This window comes from Artibeus jamaicensis, unplaced genomic scaffold (genome assembly GCF_021234435.1).
Source record: "Artibeus jamaicensis isolate MK-2021 breed Jamaican fruit bat unplaced genomic scaffold, CSHL_Jam_final contig_760, whole genome shotgun sequence".
NCBI classification, from domain to species: domain Eukaryota; kingdom Metazoa; phylum Chordata; class Mammalia; order Chiroptera; family Phyllostomidae; genus Artibeus; species Artibeus jamaicensis.
The window spans coordinates 1,697,681-1,717,869 of record NW_026521955.1 but is presented as its reverse complement, the minus strand read 5'-3'; the positions used below and the strand labels follow the sequence as shown (position 1 = coordinate 1,717,869).

The 20,189-nt window shown below is 40.5% G+C and overlaps 1 protein-coding gene across 3 annotated transcripts in view; it reads left to right on the top strand.

Moving 5' to 3' along the window:
• Window positions 1–20,189, top strand: part of SLC25A21 (solute carrier family 25 member 21) — a 496,967-nt gene that overhangs the window by 458,971 nt on the left and 17,807 nt on the right. For all 3 annotated transcript variants that reach the window (XM_053672523.1, XM_053672522.1, XM_037164763.2), the window contains one exon: window positions 5,125–5,289. In XM_053672523.1, coding sequence (XP_053528498.1) covers window positions 5,125–5,289 — 165 coding nt within the window. The remainder of the gene's footprint in view (window positions 1–5,124; window positions 5,290–20,189) is intronic.

Sequence of the window (20,189 nt, the reverse complement as noted above, 5' to 3'; positions counted from 1 at the left end):
GGGCTTTTTTAGCCAGATTTCTCTCTTTTCACTTACATTCAGTTCTCAAATAAATGGGAAGTTTTCTCTTTTTTCCCCAAATATATGAAAATGCTTCAAGATTTAATTTGAGTAATGAAAAGCATAAGTGATCATCTATCTCCCGAAGAGCAAGGGTATTTTCCTACTTCAGCATTGCAATTGGGTCTTCTTTTTTTCTAACAAAGCAGTGTTTTCCCGAGGGCCCGAGTTTGGACACTTGCTCTATTGTATGAAGGTCTCATACAGTTTGCTTTTCAGCTGCTTGATGAAATCCAGTGCAACACCCTTGTTCAATGGACTCTAAAATGCAACACAATTCGCCTTGCCATAGAAAGCAAATAAAAGGACAAATGTGGAGCATGCTGTGTTTTGACACGGTGTGGTAAGAGCTCTCCCCTGGCTTTAGGGACTGAGAGACCCACTGACACACACCCCTCACCTGTACCTACTCGCCATTCCCTGATAGGTGTTTACCCACGGAAGAGTGCCTGCCACCTAAAACCTCTGCCTGTGATCTCACAAGTCAATCAGAGCCAGCTATGGTCAGTCAGTGGATGGAAGAACTCCAGAAAAAATAGTTCAGGCTGCCATAAGTCATCTCAATGATTTGTTGGTAATACTGGGTTCTTGAAGAGTAAGGAATCAGTGCCCCAGGGTGGTGTCTGGGAGCACTGTATAGGCAAAGGATCTTCTCTTTTCATTAAGCTGCTTAAGGATTTTTAAAACAAAAATTTGGTTCTATATTTCATAATTATGGAATATTCTAATGGGTAGATATAAAATTTATCAGCATATCTCTCCAAATAAAAGTCAAGGCAAAAAACATTTAAGTGACCAGAATATGAGCAAAGTACTATACTAGACACTCAGCACAGTGCATGACACCTGGGAGGCACTCTGTAGATATGGTTGAATAAATGATGCATGGAAGAACAGGGGGTTCCCAGAATCAGCGGTTGGCAATAGCAGAAATCAAAGTTTAGAAGACCCTTGAGTTCCCCCTGGACCAGTGAACTGCAATTTCTATAAACCGATATGGAAAGCAGTGTGGTATCACAATATTAGGTGCATCCTGATCCATTACTCTTCCACTCTTGCAACTCTGATACAGTCAATCAAAGGTACATCTAGGAAAGTTAGGATGCCATTTGGCCCACAATTGGTAACCAAATATGAAAATTGGAGTGAATCTAAATGTTGGAAGAAAGCTGAACTGTGGGTGACTTGCTGGGTTGGATAGTATTGGAATCATTTGGCTGATGATGCGAATCAGTCTCTATTTGGTTTTGAAATGGAAGCCCAGTAATCAAATAAGTTTAGTAAAATTCCTTGTGTTTATAGAGATCTAGTCAAAATGATTCTATATTTTCCTATCTAAGCATCCTAGTGGAAGTCATGTTTTGCCTTTCTAATTACATATTTGCTTACATGTGTATGATACAATATCACTGAATGAAGTGAGAAGCCTGGTTCTAATTCATATAGGAATTAGAGTTCAGATTTTCATTCATCTCAAGTCCCCAAATTGCCAGAAAAAATATGTATGTGTGTCACTATGTATCTATTACCTGTATAAGTTGGATTATCAAGCTCTAAAAGTTTTACTGTATAACAAGAATGAGTCCTCAGAATGTGAACAGCACTGGATTACGAGGAGAATTCTGGTGAAGCCATTCACCAGTGTTTTCACTTTACGAATATTATGGTACTTAACAATCCATGGTTTCCTCACCTGCAGAATGAGGAGAATATACCTGATGCCCACCTTACAGGGTTTTTGACAGAAGCAATCATATATGCTAGGATGGCAGAACCATGCAGAGTATAAAAGTATGAACTTGGAGTTGTGGGGAGGTGAGGGGGAGCTCCGTTTGCACTTGACACTACTCTGTCATCTTTGACACTCTGTCATCTTTGCCCAGTTACTGAACCTGAGTTTCCCCTTCTGTCATATGGGGATAATGATAATACCTAACTCACACACTCATTGAGAGGATTAAATAAGATGATATATATAAAGTACTAAGAGTCTATGATAATGGATAATACTGATGAGCACTTACTGTGTTCCAGGTACCTGGTAACATACATGAATATGCTCTCTGGGTTGTAGACCATGTGAGGTGGAGGCTAATGAGCATTTTTTCCATGCCCAACCTGTGCTCCTGGGCGGCCTTGCTTCTACAGTCCATAAACTTATCAAGCAAGAGTTCTCACCCATGATTCTTACTGAGGGGTAGGGAAGAGGCCAATTCACAGAATCTACTGCTCCAAAGAGGCAAGCCTCTTGGGTCAGGAACTAACCCTGTAAGGAGATCTCTAGCCCAGGCGTTGGAGTTGGTTGAGCCTCAGAGGAAGCAGACCTATGATCTGCATTCTGGGTGCATTACTTTTGGACTTTGTCACAAGGGCCCAGGCCTCTGCAATGGGTGAAGGATAGTCAGAAGGAACTCGAAGGTAGAGGCTAGTTATTCATGTCCTTCCTCCACTTTGAAACAGCCTCCACCCTTTGAATTGTCACTGTCTTCAACTAACAAAATAATTACTCATTATTTTATTATTACAACTACTTTTTATCAACATAATTGCTCTTGTTATTAACAGCTAGCACACAGTGAATTCTTACATAGGACACAGTTCATTGACTTACTTATCACAACATCCTACGAAGAAGATTGTATTATTATCCTTATTTCACAGATGAGTAAAGTGAGGATAAATCAGAGAGTAAAATAATTGCCCAGGCGAGCAAGTGGTATCGCTAAGACCCAGACCTGGGGCTGTCTCGCTCCACACCACTATTTCTAGCTACTATACCACCCGTTGATTTATTTAATGATTCGTAACTAGAGTTCAAACTCAGCAAGGCACTTGAATTCAAAATCCATATACTATGCTTCTTTATAACCACCTAACATCCAAGCCAGTGAAAATCAGACACTTAACCATCCATAAATGTCATTTGAATATTTGTTCATCTTCACCAAGATCTAGTAGAAGTCTTCTCTTTTAATGCTGATAATTTAGCACCCTAGGATTTTTAAACAACAGAAACAACTTTAGATCTGTCTTATGTAAAGAAAGCTATGTTAATCTGCACTTTCATTCAAAGCTGTTGGTTCCTCTGTTCCTCTAGGATCTAGGTGTCCTGTGAGTTCTCATCTTCCTGAAACTTGAGGCCTCTGACTGGGCGAGGATGGAGAGGAAGCTTGGGCTAGATGCAGAGAGCGCCACTGTCCGTCAGTCTAGACCCAGGGGGTCTCCCTCCTGCCCTGCTCCCTTCACACCCAGGGAGCCTCCCGTCTCCTTGCCTCTGCCCTCTGGCCCTCCTTCCTCAGAGCGAGAGAGCAGTGCCTGGCAGTTTGCTCAGCACTTCCAGAGTCCCTCCCGCAGGAATGAACTCCTGTTCAACTCGTCTTCATGTCTATTTTGAAAACAAAAACAAACACTTTGGGTCGATACTCAATTTGCCAGAACACAAACAAAAACAAAAAAGTTCTGTTTTGTAAAACAGAATGAACTGGAACCTTCTGAGAATTTTTGGTTTTCCTATACGAAATGCTTTTTATTGTTTTAAAACATGTTCTCATGTGATTTTTTTTCATGTGACATAAAAGGGTTTCCTTAAGCTTAATATAATTTATTTTAATTAATCTTCTAAATTGAAAAGATGAAGTTGAGTGTAGAATTGTAGCTACACTCGACTTTTAAAAACATTTATGAGCAAAAACTATAGAATTTACTATATAAACAAGCTCATTTAATGTATCGTGTTACTGATATAGCTATAAATACCAGTTGGATGAAAAGTCTTGATTGGACTTGGTCTCTTCTGCTGATGCAGCTTTAATTGCACATGATAAGAAAACACATGCTTTCTGGAGTCAGAAAGCACATCAGATTGCCATGACCGCACCAGCAACCTGCCCCGTGAAACAATAAACCAATGTCATGCCAGCCGCTTGCCTTATGGGCAAAATAAATAAATAAATGCTAAATATTTCTCTCTCTTTACTATTGAAAAGTTAACAAGAAGAGATATCCTTTGTACTGTACCTCCAAAAAAGGAAACAGCCTTTTCTAAAAACCCACATAAGACGTTGTAATAAACTAGAAACCTCAGGGAAAACTATGGCGAGCTCTTTAGCATGTTCCAGAAGCAGCAATAGACTGGATCCAGCAGTCAAGGTATTTCAGCCATGGGTGACCAATCAGAGGACTGGAAAAGTATGAATTAAAGATACCTCAGTACCCCCAACACTATCAGTGTATCATTTATCATAGCAAGTAATACACACACAGATTACCCACCCTTTTAAGGAAGTCTACAGTCAACTGCTACTTATCCATGCCTGATTTCTTTAAGATATTATTTATTTATTTATTTTTAGAGAGAGGGGAAGGGAGGGAGAAGGAGAGGGAGAGAGACATCAATTGGTTGCCTCTCTCGTGCCCCCAACCCAGGACCTGGCCCACAACCCAGCCTTGTGCCCTGACCAGGAATCGAACCGGCGACCCTTCAGTTTGCAGACTAGCACTCAGTCCACTGAACCAAACCAGCCAGGGCTTGTTTTTTTTTCCTTAAGATTTATTTATTTATTTTTAGACAGAAATGCCCTATTTCTAACCTAGCACCAGTTTAAACTGTTGAGACGACATAACATTTGCTTTTGAAAACATAATTAGAAAGGTAGACACATTGAATTCAGGAACCAGATATAAATTCCTTTTGGATTATACACAGTTATGAATTACTAGTGTATCCACATGGCTAATCCCCTCCATTTGTGTGGATAATCCAGAATTGGATAGAACTATTAACTTGTTGAAAGTGGTGATAGTTATTACATGACATTAGTTTCACTAATTCCACCAAAGATGGTTTTCTTTGCCAACAATCTTCCCTTTAAGGCTGTTGTTATACATGCAATTTTGTTTACTTTTTGGGTTTCCTAATTTTAAAAGCATGGATTTAGGCCTGATTGTTCATGTTTGTAAAAAAACAATCCCTAATAATTCTGGCTTGAAGGGTAGCTCAACAGTAATGTACTCTGTTTCACGTGCCCAAAGATGATCTTTCTGGCTTTGTCCCTCTCTCTGCAGCAACCCTCCACTGTGAGTTATGCAAGACACATCATTAAGGAGGAAGGCTTGGGCCTCCGGGGCCTCAACAAGGGATTTACCGCGACGTTGGGGCGTCATGGAGTTTTCAACATGGTTTATTTTGGCTTCTACTACAATGTCAAAAACATTATCCCTATCAATAAGGTAACTATTTTATACATAGATTAAAATCCTAGAGGAAGAATCCTATCAATGATGATAGCTGCATCTGCAGAGTGTTTATCACGTCCTGCTCACTGGGCCGAACACTTGTATCAGTTCTACACTCTGATGCCTTATTTGTTCAGTGCTGTTGTCCCTGTTTTGAATTTGGAAAGTGAGGCTTAGAAAGGTCAAGTAGTTTTCCCAGGGTCACACAGTAAGTAGCAAAGCAGAGACTTGAACCCACGTCTGATACCAATTACGTTATACTGGAATATACCTTCATAGCTGAGTGCTTCCTATTTATCCCTAATGGGAACTTCTAGAATCTACGTTATTGCTTAATTTCTATCTGAAAAGCATAACTTTCTCAGAAAATTTAATTTTTCATATCCTAAATAAATTCTGAGTTCATGGGGAAAATTGTCAGCCTAAAATTTAAATCTTAGCTAGGAATTAATCTTTAAATTGGCCTAAATTAATGAGGGCAAGTAGTAAACAAGCTCTCCTAGGATTCTTTGTTTTTGAAGCCAAATACTAATAATCATTGACTTCTAAATGGTAACATACAGATGCACAGCCTTTCAACTTGTAGAAGATAAAAGTAGCACGCGATGTGCTTTACAATGAGCATCTGTGAGCTTTCTCACCGAGTCTTCCACGCCATCATTTGCTTGCTTGCGATGAAAATTGCAATCCTGGAAGCAGCAGTTAGGGAAACATTTTTCCCATTCAGGCAGTTTCCCGTAGGGGTTCAGGTCCTCATTTTGCTTAATACAAAAGTTTTGAAGGACTTTTTACGTCACAACACTATTTCTAACGTGGCTGTCACCAGACTCCGCAGTAAAGTTATTTATACCTATCTTTGCCCAGCGATTCCCCATATTCTAGGCCAGGACTTATCTCAAGAATGGAAACAGCTGAATCCAAGGCATGTTCTGCGTTAACCATCGGCTGGCATTACCTCACTCACCAGCCCGGGTTGTTAAGCAGGTTTCGCTGTATTTGGAAACCTCATTTATTGAGTAGAAGCTTATGTTTTGCTGGTCTGAAATCTCTATGATAGACCATGATATATAGATCCCCCCGCTGACTGACTGGTAATTCGGACTCTGGTGGTCTGCAGAGCTCCCCCTCTGTCGAGTTGGAGAAATGCAGAAATAAAGGGCAGTGAACATGTGGGTTCTGGATGACCTGAGAGACTTCAACTCTTAACACACGAAGATCCCTTTTAGCTGGAATGGGTTAAACAACACGAGGCCCAGGGCAACACAAAAATGCAAGCCCCCTTTTTCAAAACTTAAAAATTTCAAGACAGCAAGGGCAGAGCAACAAACCAAGCACTGGGCTCCTCCAAGTGTAGGCCCTGGTGACTGCGCAGGTCGCACAACCGTGAGGCTGAACCTGGTTCTCAGACCCTGAGCAGAGTAATCGATACAGCGTGGGTGAAGTGTCTGGGCCCCCTTTTCTCCAGTTATCCAAAGGCTTGATACACACAATGAAATAAATTATATAATTATTTACGTATATTATATAAGTATTATACAGGGTGGGGAAAAAGTGGGTTTACAGTTTGCATGGAAGATAATGTAATCATTAACAAATAATCGTACAAGAATAAACTATTTCATATACTCACAAATTTAAACCCACCTTTTCCCTGTCCTATATATTTCATTATATACACAGGATTTGGAACAAATAACACCCCCTTTTTATTACAAAATCTTTTATTACAAAATCACAAGCGTGTAATTCTGTAACATAACAATATCACACGCAAGCATAACTTATGACATTCTAGATGAAATGTTCAAATTAAAACTATAAATTATCACACCCAATTATTACCCTGCCAACCACACTCAAGCAGGCCTTACTTCTGCTGGACCCTGTATTTTGTGCATGTATATTAATGCATATGTTATAATATAATGAATTGGGTTATACTTGAGAAAGAAATTCAGAAAGATCAGTAAGATTTACATATGGTCACATGTTACTCAAAAATAGCCACAAATGCGAACTTCATTCAACAACTAATCGATGAACTTATTAAATGTTATGCACTATTTTTCAAAAGACAGAAACTTAAATATTCATTTTTTAAATGACATCATGGTATTCTGAAACTCTGGAAAGAGCTCGTTCATCTTGTCAGTTCACAAGGAAGAGACCCTACTGGCCCGTATAGGTCCCACAGAGGAGTCTTATCTTTATCTGAAGAGCACTCACTGGGAAGCCAACGAAAGAATTTAAGCAGAGGAAATTACCTGAGCACTCTCCCTGCAGCATGGAAAATGGGTGGAGTCAGGGTGGTGAGGGAAAGGCAGGGTGTAACATGGAAATGTCTTCACCGTGAGATGCCGGGGTATCGGACCACCGTGTTCATTCATAATGGAGACAGTAAGAAATGGACAGATCTGAAAAATCATCAGAAGGCAAAGTCCATAGGATATGGTGATGAAGTCAATATGTACATGGAGAGCAGGGTTGGTGGTTAGGAGGGTGCCTAAGTGTTTGGCTTAAACAACTGAAAGGATAGTGGTGTCAGTCACGGAGAAAAAAACCTTTTGAATGAGAAAAAACTTTATGGGTGAATATTATGAGCTTAGCCTGGAAACTGAGTTTAACCACATTTGAAACAAACTCCAAAGTGCAGATGTTGAGTGTGATGGTGGATCCTGGAGCCTGAGAGGAGGGTTCCGAGTTGGAAGTGCAGTCACTCAGGAGTCGTCAGTGTACCTGGGCGAGCACACCTGTACAGAATGAATGGTCGTGGGCCAATCACTTCCCGGCTCTGAGCTTCCAGGTTGTTTGTTTTTGTTTTTGTTTTTGTTTTTATCTGCAAATCGAGGAGGTACTCTTGTTCTTTCTACCTGATGAAACTTTTTGAGGATTAAAATAAGTAGTGTTTGTGCATTTTAACGTACCGTAGAAGTGTTCGTTGTGGCGGTGCCAATGGCAGGGCTGAGGAAGGAGCAGAGGTTGCACACTGGTGGTGGGAATAGTTAGCACAGAGAACTGCATGAAGAATTTTTCCCCAGGACTGTTTCTTTTGCACTTAAATGAACACTGTTTTTTCTTGCCTAGAACAAAGTCATTGATTTTATGTGTTCTGTAATCTAAGCCTGATTCAAAACTGGGAAACCAGTATTCTTTAAATTTAAACCATAATAAATCAATCCTTTGTGAAGAGGAAGGTATGATAATCATTAAAACATGTTGTAGAACGTCATCAAGTTGTTAAGCATGAGGCGGAGGTGGTGTTCCTTGAAGTCTGTGTTCCGTCTCTGCTGCGGGCCAGCTCCAGCCGCGCTCCGGCCGGTTTGTTCGCAGGGCTATTGTTTCAGCGCCCTCACCCAGCCGTCGGCCATTTCACTGTTCCTAGGGGATTGGAGACTTCACCAACCCTGAATGGCACGGGATAATTCTAGATTTTTCTTTAATTTAACATAGTTTTTAAATCTATAAATTGTCCTGCAGTGTATCCATTTTTGAAGTATTTGATTTGATAAGGAGCTGTCTGTAAAGATTGCCTCTGGGGAGTGAAAACTGGGAGCCACTTGTGTGTGTGTGTGTGTGTGTGTGTGTGTGTGTGCGCGCGTGTATGTGGGGCAGAGGCAGGAGGAAGCAGGCAGCAGTGGAGGGAAAGTAACTTTTCTTTATACCATTCTGAGCTCTTGGAAGCATCTGTAATAAGCATGTAATAAATCAGTGAAAATTTTAATAGACTCTCATAAAATAGAGTACCTACTTAGCTTTTTCACATTTTACTTAACTTGAGGCTATGTCTACAGAGATAAAATGAGAACTTGAAACAGTAAAGCCCAGATAATTCAGCTCAGATATCCATCCCTGAAAATTTTTAAGTATATTTTATTGATCACGTTATCACAGTTACCCCGATTTCCCCCCTTCTACCCAGTACCCCATTCCCTCCAGCAATCCCCCCTTTAGTTCATGTCCATGGGTCCTGCATATAAGCTCCTAGGCTTTTCCATTTCCTACACTGTTCTTAACATCCCCTTGTCTATTTTGCACCTATCAATTATGCTTTTTAATCCCTGTACTTTTTTCTCCATGCTCCTCCTTCCCCCTACTGCATGATAACTCTCCAAATAATCTCCATACCTATGATTCTCTCCCTTTTCTGGTTGTTTGCTTAGTTTGTTTGTTGTTGTTGTTTTTTAGATTCAGTTGTTGATAGTTGTGAATTTGTTGACTTTTTTAAAATTTATTTTTAGACAGAGGGGGAGGAAGGGAAAAAGAGAGGAAGAGAAACATCTTGTGCACCTCCCACCAGGGACCTAGCCTGCCACCCAGGCATGTGGCCTGACTTGGAATTGAACCAGTGACTCTTTGGTCTTCAGGTCAGCACTCAATCCACTGAGCCAGACAAGTCAGAGCTGTTGACTTTTTAATGTTCATAGTTTTAATCTTCTTTTGCTTAAATAAGTCCCTTTAACCTTTCATATAAAAATGGTTTCATGGTGATGAACTTCTGTAGCTTTTTCTCTGGGAAGCACTTTATCTGTCTCAAAGATAGCATTGCTGGATAGAGTAATCTAACCTGTAGGTTCTTGCTTTTCATCACTGTGAATACTTCTTGCCTGCAGTTTCTTATGAGAAATCAGGCGACAGTCTTATGGGCCCTCCTTTGTAGGTAACTGTCTGCTTTTCTCTTGCTGCTTTTAAGATTCTCTCTTTATCTTCTACCTTTGGCCTTTTTTTTTTTTTTACACTGGTTGCTTATTGTTTATTTCCCACTTGGTGCAAGGCATGCAGTTACCGGTGTCAGGAAGGCTCAAGTTTGGCTTGAGTGGTAAAGATCAGGGTACTCTCAACTTCCTTTTTGGTGTTTTGCTGTTTTGATCTGAAAGAACCCAGCTGGGTCTGCTTCTGCCTGCTGAGTGTTCAGGGTGGGGGAAGGAGGGGGAGGGGCATGGTAGGTGGGGAGGGGGAGGGGCTCAAAAGAGCCTAGCATCTCTAGAAGTCTGGTGGCTGCTGGTGGCCACTCAGGATGAAGGCCTGATGTTGACTTTGCCGGGGTGGCTTCCAAGTGGCTTTTTTGTGGCTTCCTGAGCCAGTTCACAGGTGTTCACTCTGCTGGAGGCCTGGGGATTTCAACATGGAGGCCATGAATGGGAGAGTGGACTTCCGGAAAAAGAAGCCTGCCCACCAGTGACCTGGGTCAGCTTTGGGGAGACCAGGGTTGGGGGGGATGGCTTCTACAGGACACTTGGCATTTCTACAGTAGCTGTTACTGGAAGTGGAGCCCAGGCAGTGCCGGCAGTAGTCATGGGTAGCCATTAGCAAGCCACTGGAGAGGATAGCTGCCACACTCTTGCTTGTGGACTGGTGGAAACCTCGCACGCAATCACAAGTGGCAGGAAGGGGGATGCCAGGCCATGGAGCCCATTTGCAAAGGAAAGTGCAGGAGGCTGACCTATGAGTGAGCTGGACCTGACCTTGGCATTTTAATTATGATGTATCTTGGTGTGGTCCCCTTTGGGTCCAACTTGTTTGGGACTCTGTGGTTTCTGGACTTACATGTCTATTTCCTTCACCAGATAAGGGAAGTTTTCTTTCATTATTTTTTGAAATAAGTTTTCAGTTTCTAGTTCTAACTCTTTTCATTCTGGCATCCGTGTGATTTTGGATGTTGGCACATTTGAAGATGTCCCAGTAGCTCCTTAGACTAACTTCATATTTTTCAATTCTTGTTTCTTCTTTCTGTTCTGGTCAAAAGTTTATTTCTTCCTTATGTTCCAAATCATTGATTTGAATCCTGCTTCCTTCCCTTCACTCTTGGTTCCCTGTAGATTTTTCTTTATTTCACTTAGTGTAACCTTCATTTCTTCCTTTATGTTGTTGCCACACTCGAGGAATTCTTTATGAGTGTCCTGATTACCAGTGTTTTGAACTCTGCATCTGATACGTTGGCTATCTCCATTTTGCTTCATTCTTTTTCTAGGGTTTTTTTTTCTGTTCTTTCATTAGAGCCGTATTTCTTTGCCTCCTCATTTGGCAGCCACCCTGTGTTTGTTTCTGTGTATTAGGTAGAGCTGCTTTGACTCCCTGTCTTAGTAGCCTGGCCTATTGTCCAAAAGGCACCTATAAATTGTGTGAGGCGGAGCCTTAGGTAATTGCCAGTGGAAGGCAATGCACTTCACAGCTTTGTGGTTCTGTGTCGGGGGAGGGCTTCAGGAGAGGACTGTACTGCTGCCTGGCCTCTGGAGATTTGCCTGACACTCACCCTATTTCCAGTCACTTGTCTCACTCCCCCTTTGTGGACTGGCACCCTTTTAGCTGTTGCCCTGGTGTTGAATCCCAGAGTGGGTGGGTTTGCATACATTTTAAGACCAAGTGGACCCTTTAAGTGGAGTTTCCTGAAAATACAGCAGTTTCTTTTGCCACCCAACCCCCACTGGTTTTTATAGCCAGAAGTTATGGGGATTTATCTTCCCGGCACTGGAAGCCTGGACTGTGCATGCTGGCCTGAGGCTGGTATCACTCCTCCCCAAGGTATCACTCCCAGTTTTTATCAACCACACGTGAATTAGGGGTCGCCTTTGCCTGTTCCACCACCGCCGTGGCCTCTCCGCACCATACCGTGACTCTCCACCAGTCTCTGCCTCTCCACCCCTCCTGCCCATCTGGATGAATGTGGTTTCTTTCAATGTTTTATTGTCGGATTCCACAGAGTTCAACTTTTTTGACACTTCTGTGTGTTGTTTGTTCTGAGATTTAGTTGTGATTCTTTTTGTGGTTGAGAGAGTAGGAAGTGTGTCTGTGCTTTCGTCTCGACCAGATCCCCACCCCTAAAGTTTTTTAAATTTAACTCTTTTGAGTTAAATTTAACTCAGGGTGATCTGAGTGATCTCTGAGTGATCTATGGGTGATCTCTCACAGATACATTTTTCAAGTTACCACAGAAATATCTTTACCTTCCGTGCCACTTCATACTATTAAAACCATTTTTATAGACTCCCCAACTTTGCCTGATTCTCATTATAGTAACTGTCATTATCAAATAAGGGAACCAAATGGTTAGTTAAAACCCAGAGCTGAAAGTTCCTGAAGTGATTCATCTGAGATCCTATGACCAAAGGAGGGAAAGAAATGGAGGCCAGAGCTCTTCCCGCTGAACCATGCAGTGCTTTAACTCTACGTTCTACCTTGCATTTTGTCACACATTGTTATCTCTTCACGTTGTTACTAAAATTTAAATAAGTCAAATAATTCGAATATTCAGATAATACAACCAAATTTCACTTGTGCCTCATTCAGTCCTTAGTCTATAGTCCATAAAAACACAGAATTATAAGACACAGTCCTGGAAAACTTGGAAATTAAGAGCTTGCATTTGTGACCTGTGTTATATTCTCTCAGATTCATTTTTGGAATCTAGCTGTTCCTACTGAATGGTGAGTACATGGCTACAACAGAGAAAGGTTGCTGTGGATATGAACTGGCCATGGAATTCGTTTAATGGAGGCGTCATTTACATCTTGCAATAATGGAATGGAACATCAGTATAAAGAATTGATCCTTTTTCCCCAGAAAGAGGCCATCACTTCCCAAAGTAAAGCTACTAGGAACAGATACCAAGTGACTTCAATGTTGACATCTTTTCCAAATATCCATGAGAGTAAGATTTCATCCCAAAAAACCGTTTCTTTCATTCCCCTTCCAAGTTGGAGATATTCGGAGCATAATATTTGTGATGTTGACACACAAATGAAAATGTTGCATGTCATTAATAATTTTGTCCTCTAGTTCTGTATTTACAGGTTTTCATGTTTCCATAAGTAAAATAGTAGAAGTGGTGGTGGTGGTGGTGGTAGAAATCACTATCCACCACTCATGACTATCAACAATATAAACGGTGCTGTTAGTTTGCATCCTAATTAAGCATGTTTGTAGGTTATTTTGCCAAAACTATAGACCCTTTTGTGTTGCATTTCACCATGATAGAAATTACATGTGTGGGTTAGAAATATTCTAAGAGAGAACAACTTTTCACATGTTCAATCTCTCTTGCTTAATAAAGCATTTAGGTCTGTCCCTATGGTCATTTTACTACAGATAGCACTACATCAAACATATTTTATTTTCTCTTGAAGTAATATTTATAAAAGATTGCCTTTTAGCAATGCAAATGTTTTTCTTTGTCTTTTGATTTTTGAAATATTTCCTTTGTTCTGTAAATTCTGTAGAAAGCCTGAGGTAGGTGCTAACCCACTTCAGTTTATAAGAAATGTGGAAATGTGTAGTTTTATAATGTAGAGCTGTATCCTTCCCTAAGGTGCGCACTAGGCTGAATGCAAAATACCCATTTGGGTTCAGGCTGAAACTGTAGACAGAGCTGCTTGTATTTTGAAAAGAAGAATCTTGGTGGAATTAGATCGTAATAGGTTTTAATTTATGACCGTTTATTTTTCCGATCTTCTCTTACTCGATCATTGGTCTTATCAATCATCTGGTAATGGGAAGGGCAAAAGCAAGGCAGTTTCACTAAGAACAGCTCTCCCTTCTGGCGACCAGTGGGCTAAAACTACAAGTATATGTTATCTGTAAAATTTCGGGGTATGTGACAAGACCCTGCAGTTAAAAGCATTGTCCTTCATCAGCAGTTTTCACAGACACCTGGGCTCTGTGTGTTGTGAAGGAGGGACATGGGGAGGGCAGAGAGAAGGAGTGCAGGGATTCAGACACTTTCTTAAATAAACTTCAGGCCAAAGTTTTCTAGTCAGGCCCCAATTTTCCAAGTGGATGGAAATGAGGTGCAAGTAGCTTTAGATTCTCAGTGAGTCCTATTCATTTATTCCAAAAGTATTTGTGGCACATCTACCATGTGCCAAGCACCAACTCACTAAGTGTCAACACTACTTCTTCCTTAATGGGATTTACATTCTAGTAGAGGAGACAATAATAAACAAGTCATTACACAGAAGACTACCATGGCAATCATGCCAAGTGCCATGAAAGACAGCAGTCAAGCTCTAGGAATTTCTAACCAAGGACCCTAATCTAGTCCTATGGAGGGGCAGGGCAATGTTCAGCCTGGGGCTCAAGGATGAGGAATAACCAGGCGGAGAGGAAGAAAGTGAATGGATGTGCGGCACCCCTGAGGCAGAAGGAGGCTTGGGGAAGCTGGGAGAAGACAAGGGTATGGGCGAATCGTGGCGAAAATGAGGCAGTCGGGGCTGCGGAAGGCAACTGCGCCAGGATGTTTTAGGCAAGTTCTAGTAAGGCAGTTGACTCTCCTCTAATGGATTTAATTGAAGGGTCATGTCGAACAAACATATTACATAAGTGGAACTAAGTGGGCATGGGAAAGTTTCATTTATAAAAGTCTGGAAGTAGAATCTCATGAAATAACTTACTTCAAAGACTTCTTGATCATCTGCCTACCTCCATATCAAAGCATTTCAGTGTGTCTTTGCCCCGACTTCTCCACCATTAGAATTTCTCCTTGGGAACCTGGTTTTTTTTTTCCTTGAGGTCAGTGCCTTTATTGAGGCAAGGAATAGGTAAAATACACCAAAACAGAAAAATCCTACTGGGTTCCCAAGGAAATATAGTAATACTTTCCTGCATTTTGTATGACAGTGCTCAGTGATATAGTTGATTCTCAGAAGGTATTATCTACCCAGGTAAATATATATATATATATATATATATATATATATATACACACACACACACACACACACACACATATATAACATTGATAAGAGAGACAGACTTGTGTGTGTGTGTGTATGTATGTATATACATGTATACATAATATATATGAAATAATCAGGTGAGAACTGTTATGCTTAAACCCATCCATTTTGACATTTTATGTATTTTACAATTTGAGCTAAGTGGGTAAGACCCTTAAAATTATTTTACATTTTCCAACACTTTAAAGAACAGATAGCTTGAGGGGGAAGGAATTTTCATGGCTATTTTCTGAGTGGCTACATTTAGATGCTGAGCTTTTAACAAGACTTTGATTTCATTCCAAAGCCCAGAGCCCTGCAAGGATAGGATCTTGGGAATACTCCACATTCCTTAAAAAAAAATAGTTATCAATTAAACCATCTCATTTTCGTTGGTGACCTTCCGTGGAGTGAGGAGCTAGCATTTCCCCAGATTATCTCACATGAAGAAAAAACAAACACTATAATAGATTCTTCTGATAGCTGCGAAGTGGAAACAAATGTATTTTTTCCTCAAGCTTCAAAAATAAGTATTTTCATTGGGAGACAAACAGCATGATATCATGACATTAGGGAGAAAAATGCTTTTGTCAAAGTTTATGAACAAAAACCAAAAGAGAACGGAGATTAGAGAAAATGAAAGGTATGTGCTGAGAGCTGACTCTACTCCTAGTTGAAGTGGACCCACTAAAACGCGTATCTAAAATGCACATTTCTTCTTTTAAAACGAAGGCACTTCACTTTCACTCAAACTGCCTCCTTGTTCAGTTACCAGGAGACAACTGTGCTTTCAACACACCACATCATTTTCATGATGGTTGCAGGGCAGACAGTGACGAGTGGGTATTATTTGCCTTGTGGTTGTTACCAGTTGCTTAACCAGTGCATGTATTTACCTCCTTTGTAATTGCTTCTGAGATCTTGATTCTTTGTATAGTACATCTTTATAAGGGAGAGAGAAAGGATTCGTTAAACATCTGTGATGCATCAGGCCCATGCAGATACGAAGGTGGCATGGCCCAGCCCTTTAAGTGGCTTTGAAGGAGTTTTCACAAAGAGTGTCAAGAGTTTGGTGCCCCGTCCAAAAGGTCCTGTCAGTGTTTGAACCCAGGCAATCCGATGCCAGAGCCCATGCTCTTAATCCTTGTACTATATTATAGTTCTTGAACTGTATGGGTATGTGAGCCTTTGAGTCTTTCCTTCTTCAGAATATATTCACAGTTTCTCACTCCATTTTCAAAAACGATGTGCTTTCTGGTTCTCTGTATGGTCTGCCTCTCCTACTATACATGCCCCAGATTTGTCAATGTCAGTATTAGAACTAACACAGTACTATGTTGTAAGTTGATCAATTCAGAGTACACAAGAATCAACCCTTCCTGTGATCTGAACACACCCTTTTCTTAATGCAGCCAAAGATTGGACAGCGGTGAATTCTTGGGGGATTTGTCAGGGTCTTGGACAGGGATAGAATGGGTGTTGCTTTTACACAAAGCTGTTGGCATGTATGAATCTTCATGGTCAATTAAAATCCCAGATTATGTGAACAGCAGTCAAGATTCTCTCATCTTGAACTTAAATTTAATCCTGTGGCACCAGTCCAGTGCTGGAGCCTGAGATGATCACTTTCAGTTGATTCTGAGTCGCTCATCTATCATTCCAGCTTCCCCTCCCAGCCTTTGTCATCAGCAGAGCTGATAAGCAGGCCTTCCACATCTTCACCCAGTTGCCGTGTGGACACATCCGTCACAGACCGTTTTGTTTAGCCAGATGAGGGTTCTCCAGCTATCCTCCCTCCATCCTCCATTCAGTGCTTCATTAATTTGATGTCTTATTAATCAGGATAATATGGAGGGAATTTTCCAAGTGATTTTCCTAAATCATGGTGATTCAAAAAGGAAATGAGACTTTCAAAAGTGTATTACCAGAATGGATTCTCTGCAGTTTCTTCATATATCACAAACTTCATGTTCATGGCACCTCTTGCTTACAGTCTTGAGGAAGTGAAGAGCTGCTTCATAACCACCCTACCTGTTGTTTGTGATAAAGGGGGCAGAGTGAATTTAAGTATAGAATGGATGTGCTCTGTTAGCACAAACTGACCATTTGTAATATTGTGGAAATAACTGAGATAAAGCCTGTTAAAATGGATTTTGATCACATGTTTATATATAATCTAGTTACTGAGTAACAGCTTTATTAAAATGTTGAATTCTTTTTGAACCATCCTGTTATGGTCGTGCTAATATCATCATCAAACAATTTGCTCACCCACTCAGGGAAGAGGGAGAAGAATGAAAGCGTTCACAAAGAAATGTTTTGTGATACCCTGAAAATCATGTGACTCCTCAAAGGACCAACATACCATCTTTAATCGGTTTATCCAAAGCATTTTATGCTATACCGCTCAGTCACTTATGAACAATAATTTTAGTTCTTCAAATGGCAAATCGATTTTAGCAATTTTTGACAAACAACTTTAAATCCTCTCTAGGATCATCCAAGGCCAATCCTGAACAGAGAACATTTCTCTCCATGTGCTCATTTTAAGGTTGTCTGCGTTACCAGGGTTTACTGACTTAGTTCAGGCTTTAGGAACTCTGTAAAAATGACTTAAGGCTAACATAGAGAGGTACCAGGTATCAAATTCAGTGTGGTACCAGGAAAACTTAAAGGGTAAGTGAATTGCAGAGAGCAGAGGAAATGTGATTTGGGCTGACACGAGGGAGGAAGATTTGAAGACTTCACGTTAATGTGTGTGTTCATGCTGATCTCCTTTAAGTGAAGTCTACTCAGTCTTGCCTTGCAGGGAACATCAGGCTGGCCCATCTCCCTCACATCCCCGGTCCTCACTAGCTAATAATTCCTACTTCCCCCATCTCTCTAACCCCCTCCTTCTGGCATTTCTCTGTGTGGAATATCTTCTTAAAGATGCCAGACCCTAATCACAAAGGCCTGTAAGATGGGCAAATGTTCACTGTTTATCTAGCTAGCAGCCAGCTGGCCAGCCACTAAGCAAGGCATCAAAGTCCATGCCAGGGAAGGTAAAAAGGGAGGCATATGCTTTTCTGGATGAAGAGATGTTACCTCTCTGCATATTAACTCCTTAAGTGCCACGGCCTTAAATTACTGTTGCTGCCTCTAGCTATTTGGATATATAGTTGGATTAAATGGTTAAATTAGTTACAAATATGTGCTGTGTTGATTGTTAATTATTTTGAGTCATATGATCTCATTTCTGATGACTTGGTGCCTTGTGTTGAATTTTTAGAAGTTGTGGAACATCATGGTTGCCAAAGTTTTAGGATCACTTCCTAGTCTCTTGTTAAGCTTTGGAGAGTCTCTAAATAATATGTCCTGTCAGGGAAGCTCATCAATCATCCTGAAGAGAAGGCTGGTAAATACATCTCTTCAGGTCCACATTCATGAAAAGATCACAGTGTGGGAAACAGCCAGAGAATTTTATTAATTCCCAATTCTGGTGTTTATCAGTTAGCCATTGTCTTTGGCAAGTTATGCCTTCCCTCTGTCTCAGTTTTCTCATTGGTAAAGTGGAATAGTAACCTCAACCTTAAAAAGTCTGCAGGGGAATTATCAAATTTTTTAACTATGAATATTGGATTTTTAATTGTTATCAATGCATCTAATTCATTAACATTTCAGGCTACTCAGCTCTAGTTTAGTTATATTTTATGAGAAAAACTGGAAAATATTTAGAGGAAACTAACAACCCTGGCTGGTGTGGCTCAGTGGGTTGAGCACCAGCCTGCAAACCAAAAGGTCACCATTTGATTCCTGGTCAGGACACATGCCTAGATGTGGGCCAAATCCCCAGTTGGGGGCATGCAAGAAGCAACCAATCCATGTTTCTCTTGCATATCAATGTTTCTCTCCCTCTTTTTCTCCTCACCTTCCTGTCTCTCTAAAAAGTAAATAAAGTCTTTAAAAAGAAAAGAAAATAACAAAACTCATCTATAGATGTGGAAATAATACATACTTATACATAAATATTTGAAAGGAGCTATGTTTTTTAAGCATGAGGAAGAAAAAGTTATTTTTAAAAGATTTTTATTTATTTATCTTTAGAGGGGAAGGGAAGGAGAGAGGGAGAGAAATATCAATGTATGGTTGCCTCTCATGCATCCCCTGCTGGGAACTGGCCTGCAACCCGGGCATGTGCCCTGACTGGGAATTGAACTGCAGTCCTTTCATTCGCAGGCCCGCGCTCAATCCACTGAGCTACACCAGCCAGGGCAAAAGTTATTTTAATAATGGTTTTTAAAACATTATGGATTACATCAAGAATGGTGACAGTTGATTGCCCTTGCAATTGAGCAAAAAAAATGAGACTAAAATAGTTTATGCTTATGCATGAGGAATGTGGGTTAGTAACAAAGAAAGTTTTTTATTGATAGCAGTTGGAGTAAATTGTGGTAGTAAGTTGGAAATTTTTAATAAATGTAGTTTTTCATCAACATTAATATCTATTTACACAGTTAAGATACGATCCATCTTAAATATTTTACTTGGGCTAGATGACATTGTTTTTCCATCAATGTTTTAAATTATTTTATTTTATTATAGTGAAAACACTTAACATGAGATCTCCTCTCAACAAATTCTTTTTTTTAATGTATATGCTTTTCTCCTCTTAATTTTTTAAAAGAATTTATTTATTCTTTTAGAGAGGGGAAGGGAGGGACAAAGAGAGGGAGAGAAACATCAGTGTGTGGTTGCTAATCATACACCCCACCACTGGGGACCTGGCCTACAACTCAGGCATGTGCCCTGACTGGGAATCAAACCAGTGACCCTTTGGCTCACAGGCCGACACTCAATCCACTGAACCACACTAGCTAGGGCTCCACAAATTCTTAAGTGTACTTCATTGTTGACTATTGGTACAGGGTCACTAGAGCTTACTCATCTTGCTGAGATGAATCTTCGTGCCAGCTGATTAGTAACTAACTCCCCATTTCCTCCTCCTCAACCCCTGGCAGCCCATTCCACTCTTTGACTCCATGAATTTTACTACTGTAGGTACCTCATACAAGTGGAATTATGCAAGATTTGTCTCTCTGACTTGCTTATTTTACTCAATATAGTGTCCTCAAGGTTCACCCATGTTGTCACGTATTGCAGAATTTTCTTCTTTTTAAAGGTGAATAGTATTCCATTGTGTGTTCA